The sequence below is a fragment of the Schistocerca gregaria genome, chromosome X (assembly GCF_023897955.1).
Source record: "Schistocerca gregaria isolate iqSchGreg1 chromosome X, iqSchGreg1.2, whole genome shotgun sequence".
In the NCBI taxonomy this organism is placed as follows: Eukaryota; Metazoa; Arthropoda; class Insecta; order Orthoptera; family Acrididae; genus Schistocerca; species Schistocerca gregaria.
Genome location: NC_064931.1, coordinates 170557798 through 170575844, shown reverse-complemented (window position 1 = coordinate 170575844; position 18047 = coordinate 170557798). Strand labels below are relative to the sequence as shown.

At 38.4% G+C, this 18047-nt stretch overlaps 1 protein-coding gene across 2 annotated transcripts; it reads left to right on the top strand.

Moving 5' to 3' along the window:
* The first annotated feature begins 650 nt into the window (after positions 1-650).
* LOC126299222 (zinc finger protein GLIS2 homolog) lies at positions 651-17483 on the top strand. 2 transcript variants are annotated; one of them, XM_049991004.1, is made up of 6 exons: positions 707-903; positions 12059-12162; positions 12252-12331; positions 13353-13496; positions 14863-14981; positions 15634-17483. In XM_049991004.1, exons 1-6 carry the CDS (start codon positions 873-875, stop codon positions 15987-15989), a joined length of 834 nt encoding a protein of 277 aa, XP_049846961.1. In that variant the 5' UTR covers positions 707-872; the 3' UTR covers positions 15990-17483. The 2 variants fall into 2 exon arrangements, 1 of the variants encoding a protein (XP_049846961.1); XR_007552747.1 differs by lacking the exons at positions 12059-12162; positions 12252-12331; positions 13353-13496; positions 14863-14981; positions 15634-17483 and adding an exon at positions 1482-1805 and having other exon boundaries at positions 651-903.
* The last annotated feature ends 564 nt before the right edge of the window (positions 17484-18047 follow it).

Sequence of the window (18047 nt, the reverse complement as noted above, 5' to 3'; positions counted from 1 at the left end):
CTGCTCAGGTTGTCTCCCAAATCGTTTATATAGATAAAGAACAGCAAAGGGCCTGTAGGACTACCGTGGGGAATGCCAGAGATCACTTCCAAAATTTTAAAGAATGTAGCAACCAGTCGCGGAAACATTGACCAATTCAGAAATCACTTCTGTTTTGCTCAATGACTTTCCGTGTATCACAACAAACTGCGACCTCTCTGACAGGAATTTACGAATCCAGTCACATAACGGAGACGAAATTCCATAAACCGCTTGTGTGGTACAGTGTCAAAAGCCTTCCGGAACTCCAGAAACATGGAATCAATTTGAAATCCCTTGTCAGCAGCTCTCAACACTTGTGACTAAGATATTAATTAAAATAACCATACATTAATGTTTTTGTAATAAAACTGGTAGTCCAAAGAATTAGAAGGAGATGCCACTCAATACACCAAAACCTAAATCGTTCTGCACTACCCGACACTCGACGTACCACGACACATCCATCGTCAGCGAAACTGTCTGGGAGTGCCGGTGACCCTGCCTGACAGATCTGTTTGGTTGCAGTCTCTTTAACGTTTTGCAGTTTTTACGACACGATGAGAGCAGCTACTGTCCAATACGCCTGACAGGGCAGTTAGTGATTGCGAGGGCGCCGTGCATCGATTTGGCACGCCACTGCGTCCCACGTGATTGACGCGCGTCTCGGCCGAGGTTATTGGCGGCCAGGGAGGGAATCTGGTCTGGATAAGTCCAGTTTACATGGAGATATCAGTCGGCACACGCTGGCCTCTGACCCGTAACTAGCGCTAACCGGTTGCCTGTTTTGCTGTCAGCTTTGGAGGCGCTCCCATGGACAGTTAGTGTTCTTCCAGCTCTGGCGCAGAGCAAACATGGGCTCCATCGTTCGTTGCTGTCATCCAGGTAATTAGACGCCCAGTTGCTCGCTTCTGCTGCACACTCTTTACTAAGTAATTCCTGTCACTCTCCATATTATCCCCAATGAACCTAATGGAAAATGTATCCTTATCAAGTAAACAAAGCTCATTGCACTTTCACGTATCAATTACTTTCATATTGTTTAGATCGATTTGAAGTATGTTGTTTTCATTTGTTGGCTATAACAAAACAACACACCGTTATCTTTTTCTAGAAATAAATGCCTCTTTCACTGTGCTACATGTTTCGTATTTTTAACTCATTTTCCAGAGTGTACTCATCCCTGAGCCAAAAAAAGCATTGAAATATGTTGTATTTGTTTAATGTAAGCTTCGAATCCTATAACGTAAGTAAATCTCAAACACTGTCAGCATCTGAGTGCCTCAATTATGGAAGAACATTGTTTAACCCATTAAATTGCAACTGTGTCAGTAACTGAGCATTAAAGAAATAAGTATTGATGACCTCTTTCTTAGAATATCAATCGTCAGTACATTAAGGTATGCAATATCTGCAACCCTATTTGTACTTCGAATGTGTTCAGTGCTTGCTTTTGTTCACAGATCTCATAAAATTACTTGTACCCCATGGCGTGAGACGTCGAAATGGAATATTTCAGTATGAATGAAACGAAAAGTCTTCACTTTTAATTCGGGCAGTTTTACAACAACGATCTATGTAGAAAGACCAGCTTTACATTGTTGCATCGAGCAAAAGCTTAAGAAGTAGAACTGTTATTAGAGTCTCTATAATTATTTTCCATGATTGGCCTGTGGCTGTCACATGAATTTGTTTTGTTTGTGCAACAATAAAAATATAAAAAATCAAAACATTCCAGATCAAATATTTTTGTTGCATGTGATATTGTAATAAAGACACGATATGAAAACCCTGTGTGTGTTTATTCTCTCTCCAGAACTAGGTTCAATTCTCGTCATTTTCCAATACAGAAAATGTTCAGAGTAAAATCCTTTAGATGCAATAATCAGTCTAAAAAATGGAGAGTCGTGTCCTGCATTATTTTCACCGTTAGAAAACAACGTTATGTGAAAATATATATTGCACGATTAACTTGTTCTTGTAAATTGCTTACGTCTGCAGTGATCTTACACAACTTTCACAAACACAGACTGCTCTGTATCAGATGAACTGGCAATTACCGTGCGCATTATATAAGACAAATAATATGTTGGTTTGTATTGAAATCGTAGTAATTTAAATTTAGTTAATATATCCCTGAAACTTCAGGTTTTTTTGATAAAGGCTAAACATATTTGCATGAACTGTTATGTGTATTCTAAATTGTTGTAGATGTTCCAGAAAAATCCCGAGTCCTAATATTTTAACCATTTTTAGTAAAACAGGAATTAGCTTCCTCCGAAGTCAACACTATTGTTACATATGTTATCATCATCTTCTTCTATACACATTTTCCATATTCGTGCTGTATTTAATTTTTATCGTAATATGAATTCATGTATTGTGTAGATACAGAAGGCATTTCAACTTAGGACTATGAGCGTCGACACATTTTTGGCGCTCTCACATCGATCATCAAAGGTGTTTATAAGTAAAGAGGCAGTAAAAAATTAATGCCTTCATGGTCTCAAAATTCAGCTCCGTAGGAAGATGGACGGCAGCAGGAGATTAACAACTCTGTCGACATCTATTTTTTGGGCTTTTTTACTGTGATCCTAAAGTTTTTTTAGTCTGTGGCAATAGGTGCTTAGTTTCTCTGTCATTTACTGCTTTCAGAAGCGAACACTGTAAATACTTTAATGATCGAACTAACCAAAACAATCACACAACTCTCGTCGTGGAGTCCTTCAAACATTATCGAAGCCAAAGAGTATCCTGGAGCCTGTTCCGAGATGAACAGCACTATTTGTTTTATTAAGACTAATACCAAAGTCAGTTTTCTTGGATTATTTGCCGAGAGCGATGTGAGATGTAATATAAAGATAAATCTTGCCGTCGTGAATATGGGTGCCAGGCTGAAACTTGTGGCAAGAATCCTTAGAAATTCCTCCATGACAGAGGTCGTTTAAAAACATTTGTTCAGCAGATTCTTACATACTGTCTGTGTGCCTCGGATGTTTACCGAGTTGGTTAACTTAAGGAACTGATAAGATTCTATGGAAACTCGCGGGACTCTGTAGTCTCAACAAACGCCAATGAGAGGCGCAAGGAGAAAGAGACGATATTGCAGAGCGTGTGTTGGTCAGAAGTACGATGCATTACAGGAACATTGCACTGTGCTTCTGAGCAACATAGGCACTGCAATATCATATATATCCGCCGACACCCGGCAACCAATATTCAATTAAAATTTTTCCCTGTACGGGACTATAGCCAATGAATGCAAGAGTGCTGGTTGTAGACACATGGTTGACGTCATATGGGTCTGGTCCTAAGTCGCGCTCGGATAGTCTAATGGTAAGGCGACCGCTCACGATAAGTGGGAAATCCGGGTTCGAATCCCGCTCCGGCACAAATCTTTACTGTCATCATTCCATGATACAGCTGACGGTTTTCAGTGTTAGCAACTCAGAATACATTTCAAGGAGAAACATGTTGTGCATCATCGCGAGCCTATCACTCAAAATTCCGACGAACCCCGTTTCATTGTTTCTAGAAACATATTACTGCTTCCAGTACACACCTCGGGTAACAACCATTATAGTAAAATTAAAGAAATCTCTGCCTTATACAGTGGAGTGCCGAAATTCGCTCCTCCCGCGTTCCATCTCCGAATGGTTCAGAGAAGGAAAATTATTCAAAAAATGTTTCAATATACGTGAAATCTTATGGGACTTAACTGCTAAGGTCATCAGTCCCTAAGTTTACTCACTACCTAACCTGAATTACCCTAGGGACAAACACACACACCCATGCCCGAGGGAGGACTCGAACCTCCGCCGGGACCAGCCGCACAGTCAATGATTGCAGCGCATAGACCGCTCGGCTAATCCCGCGCGGCAAAATTATGCTATTATTCTGGATACCGCCCACCGCTCCCGTACAGTGGCCTGCGAGTACAGATGTAGATATATCGTATTATTAGATTTAGAAGGAAGGTTGAAGTTTAACTTCCTGGAGGCGTCTAGATGATTAGAGATAGAAGTATACGTCATCTGTATTAATATTTGAAGATGTACCTCAGTTTGTTTTGGGAAACCATAAAACACTCAAGAAAATGGCCAGACAGGTATTTGAACGACTGTCCACTAGAATACTGGTTCAGTCGTTTACCCAACCATTGCATTATTTTGGTCCGTTTGCTGGACTATTCGCGGTGTTGCGTATTGGCGTCCTTCCTGGGATACTTAGGGCTCAGCATGGTGCAACAGCGTCTGTGGAGTATAGGGGGAATGGAATAGATCCAATGGGACGTTGAATCTTTGAGTTGGCTCGTGTGGTGTGCACAGGCGGATGAGGGGTGCTCCCGAAAGCCAAATACGAGTCTCGATTGGTAAACGATATTAACCTGTCATGAATGTCAACACTGGCCACGTTATTAAATCCGACATGAGTTTCTCGTTATGGCTTTGGGAAGAGAAATTCCACATTGTGAACTGAACGCAGAGATCGCGATAGCGCTGGCATTTCTTATCAAAAATGCCAGGCCCCGTGAATGCAGTTCCATGCAGAGTGGCTCTGATTTTTTAGCTTTACTGGTTGTCCGTTGGTCCGGAGTCATTTCATACACAATTGGGGCCTATACGCTAAATTAAATAAAGGACTTTTAATAGGGCTGTCACTCTGTTTACAACGACCACGGATTTACTTAGAAAAAATATGTTACTGCTCCACCACTTCTGGATTTCCGTGGCTCGAGGGAAGCAGAGTACGGTTTTTCACCACTGAGTTCTCCATCAGCTCCTGTAGCCAACCGGTCTCTGTGGAGCCACAATAGTTCTCATCTTGGCCAATCAGCTTGATGTTCCGTATCTCAAGACTCTGATAACCGCGGGACATCTGAGTCCAACGGCCCTCCTCCGAACGTCATTGGACTCATATTTGGACTGAGCTCAGTTCTAATACCGTCGTTCATCCTGATTTAGTTTCCCTGTCGATGAAACGAATGGTTTTTGAACAATGTTGCCTTTCCCATTCTTGTCCAATGAGCCTTTTTTTCCCCACCCAGGTTGGTGGTTTTACGGCTCAGTGCCCTTTTACAGCACTAGATATAAGGTTATCATATCGGTGATTGTGACCCCAAGGGAGGGGGTAGAGAAGGGGGATGGATGTTTCCAATTGAAAATTTATTCCGAGGGGCTTGGAGACCAACTATGGTATTCGCCGTGCCGCCGGACGAAATGCCCGAAAAGCCTGGCCCGAAATAAAATACTAACCAATTCTCTAATGAACTCGACGTCAGCGGGTCGCGTTGACTTTTCTTCGCTGATTCGACTCCTCGTTACGATGAAGTGCTATTATTGTCAGTGCAGACATAAAATCAGTTGAATCAAGCTCAGTAACATTTTCATCTTCACGACCTTCGCGGTATCAAGCATACATGTGTACACTGTTTCCTCGCTAAACTGTTGATCAGTTAGTGTAACGATACAAAAACGCATTTCAGCTGCTAAGTATTCCTTCGTTTAATTCGTTGATCAAATGGCTTAGCTATAACGAACCGTCGATGTTTCTGTCTGTATATCATAATGGTTACGTGAGAGCAACCCAAGATAATTTTTTTATTCCATTCCTGAGCACCACTATAGCATTCGGTGTATTAATGGGTTTTGCACTGTTACACTGTCCGAGCCTGGTGTTCGATATTTATCACAAACAATATTAAAAAAAACAATTATCTTGCGTGAATCTTTTTGTAATTAAACCAACACATTAAATCAACACATTTCGTACCTGTGTATGTTTACAGTGGTGAACCAACAATAAGTTTAGTTTGGCGCTATGTGTCCAAATATGCATCATTTCATACGCAATGCGACGTCAAAGAGAAGGGCTTCAGTGAAATGAAATAGGTATTATTTCTGCAAATATCCTTACCGAAGGTATGCACGGTGTTCAGCTTCAATCTGATTTCATTCATTGTATCAGCGTAGCAATGATCCTCTGAGTGTTTAGAACATTTGATAACTGAGTTAGTCCATACACAGCAAATATTCGCATAATCAGTCCCGCTGGAATAACCCGCCGTGGTGGAAATAGGACTGTTCACATCTTCCTCAGGAAAGAAATTCGGGACTTAAATTAACGAGATCATTCTGCCTTCCCTTTCTGCTGGTCCCCACAATTAGAAGTGCTTACCAAAGCCTCGACCTACCATAGGCAATTGGATGTGTGACTTCAACACGAGACGTCAGAAAACACTATCTACTGTGAAAAAAGAAACAAAATGGAAAAGTTAAAGTTCATTTGTTTCGTATGTGAACGTAGACTTCCGCGGCCGTTGTCACAATCTATAAAATTCTTCTGGGTTTGCGACCGCAATGTCAGCTACAAAATTCCGACGTTTCAGCGACTATTGCAAGACGCCTTTCTCAGGGTGTATTGCTAACTGCTGAATGTGCACCTGTTTAATTACTTGAATACTATAGAGGAGTGCTGTCATTGGATATGAGGGTGAGGAGGAAGGGTATTAGGTGCCCATTTATTGGCCTTTGCATTGCGTCTTGTCATTGGCGGAAATAGGCGTTTTCCATTAAAGCTTTCTGTATTGCTTGCCTTTGGTGGAAATCGGCGAATAGGAAATTGAGCGGCGACGGTGGCGTAGCGTATTTGCTAACTGCCTAGTATCGGCTAGGGCGCATCAGTATACCTCCGTCGCTGCGGCATATTGCGCAGTGCGCACCTGTTGCTTTGCGTGAGCTGTCCTTCCGAAAAGCTGTCACTGCTTGCAGCCAAGACACTGGGAGTCGTTACCCGTCTTCTCTATTCATGTTGTCAGCTCGGTTGGCTATTTCTATAGCCTCTCTGATCTTCCTCCTCGAGCTTAACGGCTGTTTCGCCAGTATGCGGGCCTCTCGAAATTCAATCTCCGTCCTCCACTGTTCCTGGTGTTCTGCCACCACTGATTTGTTGTATTGTTTGAGGCCGACATATCTCTCGTGTTCAGATAACCTTGTGATTATTGGACTCCCAGTCTCGCCTACATACACCAGACCACATTCGCACCCGATTTCATAAACTCTGTATTTATCTTTCTCTCCTCAAACAGCGCGAGGTGTTCGTGTCCTCGACGAAAATCAGAAACCAAACGATAATTATAACTTATTACAGTCCGTATCACGAGAAGTAACACAAAAAATCAAACGCAGACGACGTAGGCATACTGCACCTCAAGTACCGGTAGTTTCAAAACGTACCGCTATCCATCCTTGGACGACGTGTTGGGTTTTCACCCAGTTACAATGCCCCCTAAATGCAAGGGTGATTTTTATGTTCATAACTAAATTGGTGAATCTAGTGAAGACCACTTCACCAAGAGACTGTGTATCTGCTGGTGTTCCGAAGATCGCAGTTCAACATAGCAAACAACAAGCAATTACTATTTCTTTTTTAGTTCTTTACTACAAATCAGACATGACATCCATCCGAATGAAGAAATAACGAAGGTGATATAAAGAAGGCCTGACGCAAATTTCTTCATAAGAGATATGGTGAGAAAACGGATAGTGTATGCGAAAGCTAACTTAGAAAACAGCATCCTGCCACAAATCTGCTTAAACCTTCATTTATTTATAGACCATAACCGAGTTCGGGTTTCGAAACTCATTCTACATTTGGCTTGTTTTGGGCTGTATGTTACAGACCCGAAGTGGTGTGCTACGATGCCATCGAACAGCGTCCTTGGCTGTATATATACATCACGTTATTATTAAAGGAAACATTAACTCTGTTATACAAATATTATCTCGTTTTTAAAATGTACCCACATGTTTCTCAAACCGATTCGTGTGACCAAAGCTTGAAAAAAGCCGAATGAAAATGATATAACCTCCCTCTCTCCACCCCCCCTCCAACTGCCCCCCTGTCTCTCTCTCTCTCTCTCTCTCTCTCTTTCTCGCGCGCTCGCTTGTAGAACATTAATTTTAATAATAAACGCTGAGACACGTAGGAGCATTAATAGGACAGGAAAATATTATGGAAAAAAATTGGCTCTAAGTATTTGCCTGTCTTACCATATTTTCTTTTTAGAACGTGTACTACTTGACTGGGGAGATGTGATGCATATACGGACAGCACGTCCGTTTTTCGTGGTTTTTTACAGCTGTGGCCTAGCATTCCAGCGACTTATTTATTTGATATGCTTATTCCACGCATTCGCACATGCGACTAATCCGCCTCGCTTGGATGGTATGCTAAATTATAAAATATCTTCCACCTTCCACGGTGTTGAAATCTTGGCAGAATTAATAAATCATGAAGTAAAAGATAAGAGGACAGAAAAAGGTGCGCACACAAACCGAATTGCAGGTCCCTGGTGCTATTAACTGTTTTGACATTATTGTTCCCATCGCAGTTGCAATGCCAAAAACAAGTGTCCGCAGCTCGTGATCGTGCGGTAACGTTCTCGCTTCCCGCGCCCGGGTTCGATTCCCGGCGGGTCAGGGATTTTCTCTGCCTCGTGATGACTGGGTGTTGTGTGCTGTCCTTAGGTTAGTTAGGTTTAAGTAGTTCTAAGTTCTAGGGGACTGATGACCATAGATGTTAAGTCCCATAGTGCTCAGAGCCATTAGAATCAAAAACAAGTCACGTAAGGGAGGGCTAATCCATTGCAGCAATGAGATCGACGCAAGAGAAGTGAAAAATTAGTATGAAACCACGTTAGTATGTGGCATAATTTTTGGTGCTCCACATATTTTCCCTTCAGATGAGCTCATTTCGGTCAACTGTTGCTGCTCGGTGTTCTGGCCTGTGTGCGGAGACTGATGTCGCACCCCGTTTTGCCATAGATTTGCAATGAAGCGACAGCAGTTGGCAGCAAACGTGAACGAGCATCTGCTGATGATGCCTTGCGCCAGACGCAAGCCGAGACTGGTTAAACCGGTTTGCAGACGGCTGGACGCTGTTTAACGACGGGGACCATTCTGGCGGGCTTTGTGGGCTCTGACGGGTCTATCTACGGCAAATAAGTCTCTCTGGGTCAAGTGCCCCACTGCGGACAACATGCTTGGTTTTCTTCACTTTCTGCAGCTTACTTGTAGATGTGGAGGAAGATTTTTACGGGACCTATATGCAGAAACGATTCACATTCGTGTTACAGGACAACAAAATCGACTCACGCTAGTAACTTTCAAACAAAAATTACTGATTCTTACGTAGTTTTCATGTATCGTAGGCTACCGTCATTGAATGTTTGTACGATCCACCCCTTGATGTCTGTTTATAAGCACTTCATCAATCGTGAAAGTGCGTATCATACTCCACTCATATTCCCCCTACCTGAATTTGTCATGTCGATCTGCGAATGAAACAGGTGCTTGCTTATTGGGATTTTTGAGACTTTTTCTCCCTTATTGTCTGAAGTAAAAACACCACTGAAAAGACAATAGGAAAGATTTTATTGTTAAAATTTACATTCGTTTGATTGTCTCGATTTTGCCAAGAGTAGCTACCGCGAAACTTACATGTGTACTTTTAACTGCTCACAATATCGCTTTCACCCGTTTAATAATAATAATAATAATAATAATAATAATAATAATAATAATTTTGTTGTCGTTCAGCTGATCACAGCAATAGACAAAGTCAAGATCATATATTTCTACATAATCTACTATGTTGATGTAAATTGGTTTACATAAAATAGGTACACGTTAGAATACAGTATTTTCATCTTCAAAGAAGTCATCAGTGGTATAAAATGGATTGTTCACTAGTAGCTTGTATAATTTACCTTTAAAGATATTTACAGGCAGTTCTTTAAAGTCAGCACTTAGTCTATTAAACATCCTTAGTCCAAGAACTAGGTAAGAGTTAAGCGATTTTGATAATCTATGATATGGTACGTCTACAGATGTTCTGTTTCTAGTATTATGGCTATGAATATCACTTCTCAACACAAAATTAGATACATTGTTTCTAATGTACATTAAAACATTGTAGATGAATAGGTTTACTACTGTAAGACATTGCAATTTAATAAACAGAGGTTTACAATGTTCTGTTTTATCAGAATCCGTTATAATTCTTATTACTTTCTTCTGTAAAAGTAAAATGTCATTTACATGACAGCTACTACCCCACAGTAAAATTCCATAAGAGATGATGCTTTGGAAGAAGGCAAAATATGCTGATCTCGCATAGTCATTGGGAACATGTCTCTTTAAATTTCTAATTAGATAAATAATAATAATGTTTAAGGCACTGTTTGGCGCTGAATATGAAACTGAGTCAGCACCAAAGTGTCAAAGGATCTTGACGTACATAACAGTTCTCTTGGCATTAGGTGTAATGCATTCCCCGCAAGGCAGTGGCGAGGATCATATGAATCAGGGACCAAGCTGACTGCCTGGCGAGGGCACTGATGGAATAGCCGCTTCAGTATGCCGACCACACTATAGCTGCCACACCAAATTATTGCAGAACTCACGCACTAACACATGCAGAATAACATTATATCTACATTGCTTTATCTTCACAACTTAACTCAGTTAAAGTATTTCTGGAAGGACTGTAAACATTTCTGAGAGTAGTTCTGTGGTCCACTTCAAGTAAAAAAGGTAACATACAAGTGGCTAAACAATTTATAAACACAAAACACTCGAAAAATTAACAATAACTTAAATTAAATTTTAAAAAATCCCGGAGTCACCTTTCTTCCTCCTTTGCACTATTGAGTTTTGCTCGTACATATTGTCTTTAAGGCACTTTTAGAGAGGAACACCTCACTTAAAGTTGCTCACTAATTTGTCCTTCGCTTTACTTCTTCTCTGAAGGCTTAACTTTTCACTCATACTCAAATACTAAATTTGGTGTTTGTTGTGGGTGCAGTTGATGTATCGGTCAGTGTATGTTAGATGATTTATTGATGGTTTGAATGTGCAAAGGCTTTGTTATGCAGAAAGAACATATCAGTATATGGTCCTTTAGTGAGATGAAACCCATCCAGTGCCAGTGATATTTCACTTTACAGAGAGTCTCTGTGTTTGAGCTCCGTAACAATACAGGAAGACAACTGGTCTAATCCACCGGATGTCAATCACAATGTGCCACAGAGTACATTCAATTAATGTTGAAAATGTATCTATACCACAGTATACAGATTTTCATCACACTGCTCATGTGTGTTGATGCCATTACACATGAACGTAGCTTCATCAGAATTACTTGTCAGGTCATCAGTCCCATTGGATGAGGGAAGGATGGGGAAGGAAATAGGCCATACTCTTTCAAAGGAACCATCCCAATATTTGCCTAGAGTGATTTAGGGAAATCAGCACCATTGACAGTTAGCAATTATTCATTGTAGTCTCACAGCTCGTGATGACCCTCGCTCCCAGTGGAAGGTGAAGTTGCAGTACTCCTTGTGGCAGTCTGATGACCATATTTAGAAATAGTGTTCTGGACAGACGTCTGAACAAATATTCACCAAATGATTCTATAAGTCTTCACATTTTGCCTTCATGTTGGATACAGTCTTCATGGGATTTCTCATGAGATCTGTGGACATAACAGTCTCTGTTTTAGTATTGACCCTTAGAAGACAATATCTTCTAAAACAGGATACTAGATTTAGTGGAAGGAGACACCAATAGGAGAGGTTTCTACTGCTTTGCAGAGGTTTTTATAATACAAAAAATTCAACTGATCATGAGTTTGGAACTGGGTTTACCAAGGCTAGTTACACATGATTAAATGACTAATACTAGGAGAACATAAATGGCGTGAGAGCAAAGAAATATGCATAATCATGGCATAGACCAGTGGGAGGGGCAATGGTGTATTTAGTATCTGTCTGTACCATGCTGCTGCAATCAATAAACTGAAATTGCTGCAGACCTTAAAATAGTCTCATGATGACAGTATATTGTTCAGTTATATGCAGAAGCCCATTTTATACAATGGCATCTTATTCTCTTTTCTTCTTACTGTAGGATATGTTGAATGATACTGAATGGTACATAATTATTGCCTATTTGTGTAACACTGGCATTTTTCTTTTCAGCCCTCCCACAAGGAGCGTACTGGTATTCTCACTACTTTCCTGCTGTCCCAGCACCTACTATGGGGGAAGAGAACCAAAATGAAATGTCTCCATTACAGAGCCAGGTTGGTTCACATATTTCCAGGGTTTACACAGGTCTGCTCAATGTAACACGTGGAAGATGTTTTTGGTTACCTGATTTCTTTATTTGCAGAGTGACAGTGATAATAGCAGTTCTAGTACAGAGGCCAGTCCAGTAATGAATCTATCTGCTCCCCTTGAAGTACAGTGCAAGTGAGTAAACAATTGTTGTATTTCTAAATATACTAAGCCTTCCAGTACACAAAATATATGCTATTATGACTAATAGCTGTCATTTTCGAGTAAAATTGTTAGGTATAATTAATAAACACACACACACACACACACACACACACACACACACACACACACACACACACACACACACACATATATATATATATATATATATATATATATATATATATATATATAATAGAGGGAAACATTCCATGTGGGAAAAATATATTTAGAAAACAAAGATGATGTGACTTTCCAAATGAAAGCGCTGGCAGGTTGATAGACACACAAACTAACACAAACATACACACAAAATTCAAGCTTTTGCAACCAACGGTTGCTTCATCAGGAAAGAGGGAAGGAGAGGAAAGACGAAAGGATGTGGGTTTTAAGGGAGAGGGTAAGGAGTCATTCCAATCCCGGGAGTGGAAAGACTTACCTTAGTGGCAAAAAAGGACAGGTTTAAAATCCTTGTTTAACCATCCATCTTTATGTTTCATGTGGTTTTACTATTTATTTATTTATTTATTTATTTTTTGTTGTAAACGTGAGTGCCAACATGGTTCATTTGTAAAGGACACTGCCACTTTCTTTACCCACCCGACCTTGAATTCACTTCCTTCAGTTTTTTAAACTTATTTAAGGAAAGAAACGTTTTCATAGTTCATGTGCAGACATTTCTAATGTTTCACTCATTTCTCATTTTGAAAGAATTCCAGCTATTTTTCTAAAAGTATTTTTATTCTTTCTCAACAACTAAAAGATTATTTATCCCATTATCTCCTAAATAACTCACATATAGCTGAGTACACTGGAGTAGAAGATTATGTTTTAGGAAAGTTTCTTCCTGTCTTGTGAAAATTAAGTTAAAGAGGAAGTGTCAATATCTATATTTAGCTACCTAGTTTATGATACTTTTATGCATCATTATGTCATTTATGGCCTATAATTCAACTTCTGAATATGTGAAAAACTTAACAGAGCCTGTTTGCAGGTGGTTTCAATGTGGTCAGTGGTTTGGTAACCTGAGTGCTCTTGCTACTCATGTTGCTAGAAGTCACACAGCTCCTGGGCAAGAAGGTCTTTTCTACTGTCGGTGGGATGGTTGCAGTCGGGGTAACCGTGGCTTCAATGCGAGGTAAGTGATAACTGAGAATTATCATTTTAGGACTAACTGATAAATTTTGGTGTGTAACGGATAATAATGAATTTTAAATTATCTGAGCTCTGGCTGGGTATGAGCACTTACATCTCTTAAGTGTGTGATATTAAAAACTGACAAAAACATTTGGCGTGCTAGGTAAGGGGAGAGAAAAGTATGTACGTAATAATGAAGAAGGCATATGCAACAAGCCATCAAATAGAAGTGAGGGAACCTTACAGACCCATACTAGATGCATACAAAGAATTAGTATTTAATAGACTTAGATTCTGTACTAAAAGAACGAACAGAAGAATATGCTGTAGCAGAAGAATTAGTAAATCAACAGCTGGATCTTTAAAACAGTATTTGTGCTGGAGATACATTTAGTATCTTGTGTACTGTAATAGCTAGGAACTTTATGTTTGAAATGGGTTTTTTTTGTAGGAGTGTCAGGTGTAGACATACATATTAAAACACCATATAGCCATAATGAAGGTGGTTGATCAATATGTACTGGATAAGAAGTATGAAAATGTTATAACTTAAACCAATCTCTTGACAAAGGAAACAATACAATAATTTTTACTGGACTTTTATATAATATAAGCCTAAAGAGAAAAAATATCAAGGTATATATGAAACATTACTCTCTTAACTGAAACTAAAGAAAATCAGATGACGTGTTATTGGAAAACCAAGTCTTTCAGCTAGGATCATTTTATGAAACTAATTAAAGTCCGGCCATAAATTACAATAAAAGAAGGGTGATAATCAGTACAGCGTGTTTTGTAATTTCAGAAGTAACATAACTGGAGATGAAACATAAAAAGTACAGGGTATCTGCAATGGAGGGAATAAAATTAATTAAAAAATATTCAAGCAACAAATTTGTAAGAAACATAGTTGTACAAGGAGGAAAAGCATTTGCTGAAAAGACAAAATAGCAGTTGCAGAAGAATGAAAAAAATAAGACTACCTGAAGACAAATATGTACTGAAAGGGCTATAGTGTGCTAAGAAAGGGAAATTGTCTTTAGCTTATCACTATCTCTAGTGGGACAAATCAGTGGGAAACATACTGAAACAGAAGGGATTAAAAATTGTAGGGAACTCTGAAGTCTGGTCTACATTATAAAGAATATTGAGGGATGTGGCTGTAATAAGCAGTACATGACACAGGTAGAAAAACTGGGGAAATAAATGAAAACAATGGTCCATAACATATATTAAACATGGTAAAAGGCTGTTTTCAACACATTCATCTATCTTTTGAAGCAAACGCAGGAAATTTAAACAACAAATGCAATTTATTCTACAGGTTTTTGTACCATTTTGAGAACTGACAGAGCAACTTTTTTCAGGTACAAGATGTTGGTGCATGTGAGAACACACACTAATGAGAAGCCTCATCATTGTTTCAAATGTGATAAGAGTTTTAGCAGAGCAGAAAATTTAAAAATCCATGCACGTTCGCATACAGGTCAGTATTTATCACCATATGAATTACTGTACTTAACAGTAGTATGTTTACCCAACTTTTGTTCAGGACTATAGTATCTGAAATAATGTAGTAAAGGAACAGTTTGCTTGCAACAGTTGCTCCAGTCTGGAATGAAATATGTAACTGTCATCAATACTGTCACCTAATGAAGGAATATTAAGTTTTATCTGTTTTATTAGGGCATGTAACTCCATTCCTTCTACAGAAAGAAATAAGTGGTAAAGTTCTCCTTTCATCTCCCAGAGTTGTACTACACAGTTCTAGTAAAATATTACAATACATATGAGATATTTGTTCTTACACACACTTTCTAATGTAGCTTCAATTGACCTCACCTTAAGTATTTTAGACTTCTACTGTTTGTGTACCTAATAATCACTAAGACACATTGGATACAAGAATTGCCCTTACCATCCTCCATTCACAATATTTTATTTTAAAAACTTGTAACATATAAGCGGTAAGGCCCTAAAAAGAGAATATACTTTACTGCATATTTTCATCTTAGATGAAGTCTAGGAATTTTATTATTTGTAGCCAGCTGTCTTAAATTTAAGAAACAAATTATGTGAATTTATTTTATGCTTTATTTTATGCCAAAAATTATTAACTAATGCAGTTCATATTACAGGTGAACGTCCATATATATGTCCCGTACCAGGGTGTGGAAAGGCTTATTCAAACTCAAGTGACCGCTTCAAGCATACAAGAACCCACTCTGTGGATAAACCATATACATGTAAGGTACCAGGCTGCTCCAAACGATACACAGATCCAAGTTCACTTCGAAAACATGTCAAAACCTATCGCCATTATCTGTGTACAAAGGAACAGCTGTCAGAGGTAACCATTCCTCTGAAACCTTCAAGTACAAACTTCCCCAGCCTCTGGGTCAATGTTCCATGGAACTTATGGGAGCCTCAAAATCCTGCATGCACAGCAGAACAAGATTTGCCTCTTGATCTCAGTATCAGTGCTAAAGTATAGCATCTAAGTACAATATGTTTTTTACCCTACATGCAATTACTTCTGCTACACATGAATCTCTGTGATCAAAAAGACAGCTTGTCTGTCTTATTTTCTGGTACCTAAATATTTGTAATGTCACTGTCAGTTTTCTTAATAGTAACATGTTGGCACGGTTGCTATGAAACATAAGTGAACTGTAACTAGATGCAGTAAGTTAATCTCATGACAGGAACTATCAATGATTTCATTGATGTAATAGTATTGCATAATGGATATTTCATAAAATAATTACAGACATGATCTTCACAAGGGGAAGATTTAAAAAATGTATTGCTTGGACAATCACTAAGAATTGTGGATACTTATGTGTGGCTCTTCTGCAGAAAAATAATAACTTTTTCTGTCAGAGCATAATTGATTGCCGACTGGTAAAATGTTAAAATGGAGATGATTGATCTCAAATGTTTCATCACAAAAATTTAATAGCTTATAATTTAAGTTAAGTATGAATCAGTGAATGATAGGAGTCTGTAATAGTATGTGTAAATGTGGATGTATTTTATTTTTACCATGGCAGTGAAGCTTAAGAATTGAAGACAGCTTAATATAAGAATAAATTATGTTTGTACCTGTGTTTGTATATTTTAGTGTGTGTTCTGTATTTATAGTATTAGCAGTCAAAGATGTGTGCACTTCTATTACCTGAATGTTATTTATTTAGAGAGTATTGTATTAAAGAATAATTAGCAAAAGGAATATATGATGTTTACTATATTAGGAAGAACATTTATTATAATTCTCAGTGCACATGCACAGTCATTAGTGTCTGAACATACATTACTGGAAGTGAAACTGATTGAACTTACAACTAGTTCTGAAAGCTCTGGCTGCTGTTCTCTTTTCCTACCAAGTATTAGTAATGAAAAAAATAACATTGACTGAGTGGATTTCTCCCACAGAAAATAAAAGCCATTTGTTTTCACAAACTTTTAATCCCTCCTTTAGTTACTTTCTCCATGGCTAGTCTGTGATGATGAGTAGGTGCTATTGTGAAGAGAAAAAATTATCAGTACTGAAATTGTAAATTTCAGAAATATGATACAGATAAAATTCTTCACAGTTATCAATATCGTTCTCCAAGTGCATGATATTTGTTTGTCTTATTGTGCAGGAGTTGTGTATCAAAATATATCACACATGCAGTCCAACCACTACTTTATTAAATGATTTCAGAACCATCTTACAGAATTTATTAATGAAATAAACCCCTATTTTTTCATAGACAAAATATTTTACAAATCTGTAATGGAATTTCCATAAGAAAATACAATTGTGAAACCCATGAAAATTAAAATAATGTGTGTATTTGGGCATAATTCTGAAAATTGTGAATACATGATGAGACAGGCACCCTTACTTTTTGTTATTGTATTACTTGTGTTACTTGTGTTTCAGTTTGTGAATAAACGTTTTGTTGTGAATTTTATGAAATAAGAGTAACTTTTAATTGTACACTGCATTTTCCTTTCAAGTGTTATTAAAGTTAGGTCTGTTTTCAGGTAAATTCAAGACTACATTCAATTTAAAACTATGTTTTCAGTTTCGGAGTTGATTTTGCGTATTCTTTATTTGTTAAATTAATTTATTTTCCCTTTTGGAACATTGATCATCAAATTTATCAAATGGAATCAAGTTTTACACTAACAAATTAAGAGTCACACAGAATAATATGTCACTGTAATGGAATATCAACAGTATGTGAAGGCACTGTCTATTTTTGAAGTAGCATAGGCCTTCCGAAAGAAATGGTGGTCAAACTTCAACAGTTTGTAGAAACATTGCACTGTCTTGGAAAAAAGTTTTCAGTATCTTGGAATATGTGCACAAAATACTGGAAATAATGAACTATCAAAAAATAGACAATCCAAGATGGAATAATGACAATATTAGGAAAAGGATAGACTGCTGCTCACCATACAATGGAGATGATGAGTGACGGAGAGGCACAACAAAAATACTGCTAAACAAATATGGTAGAGAACACACATTCATCCAAACACAACTCATACACACAGA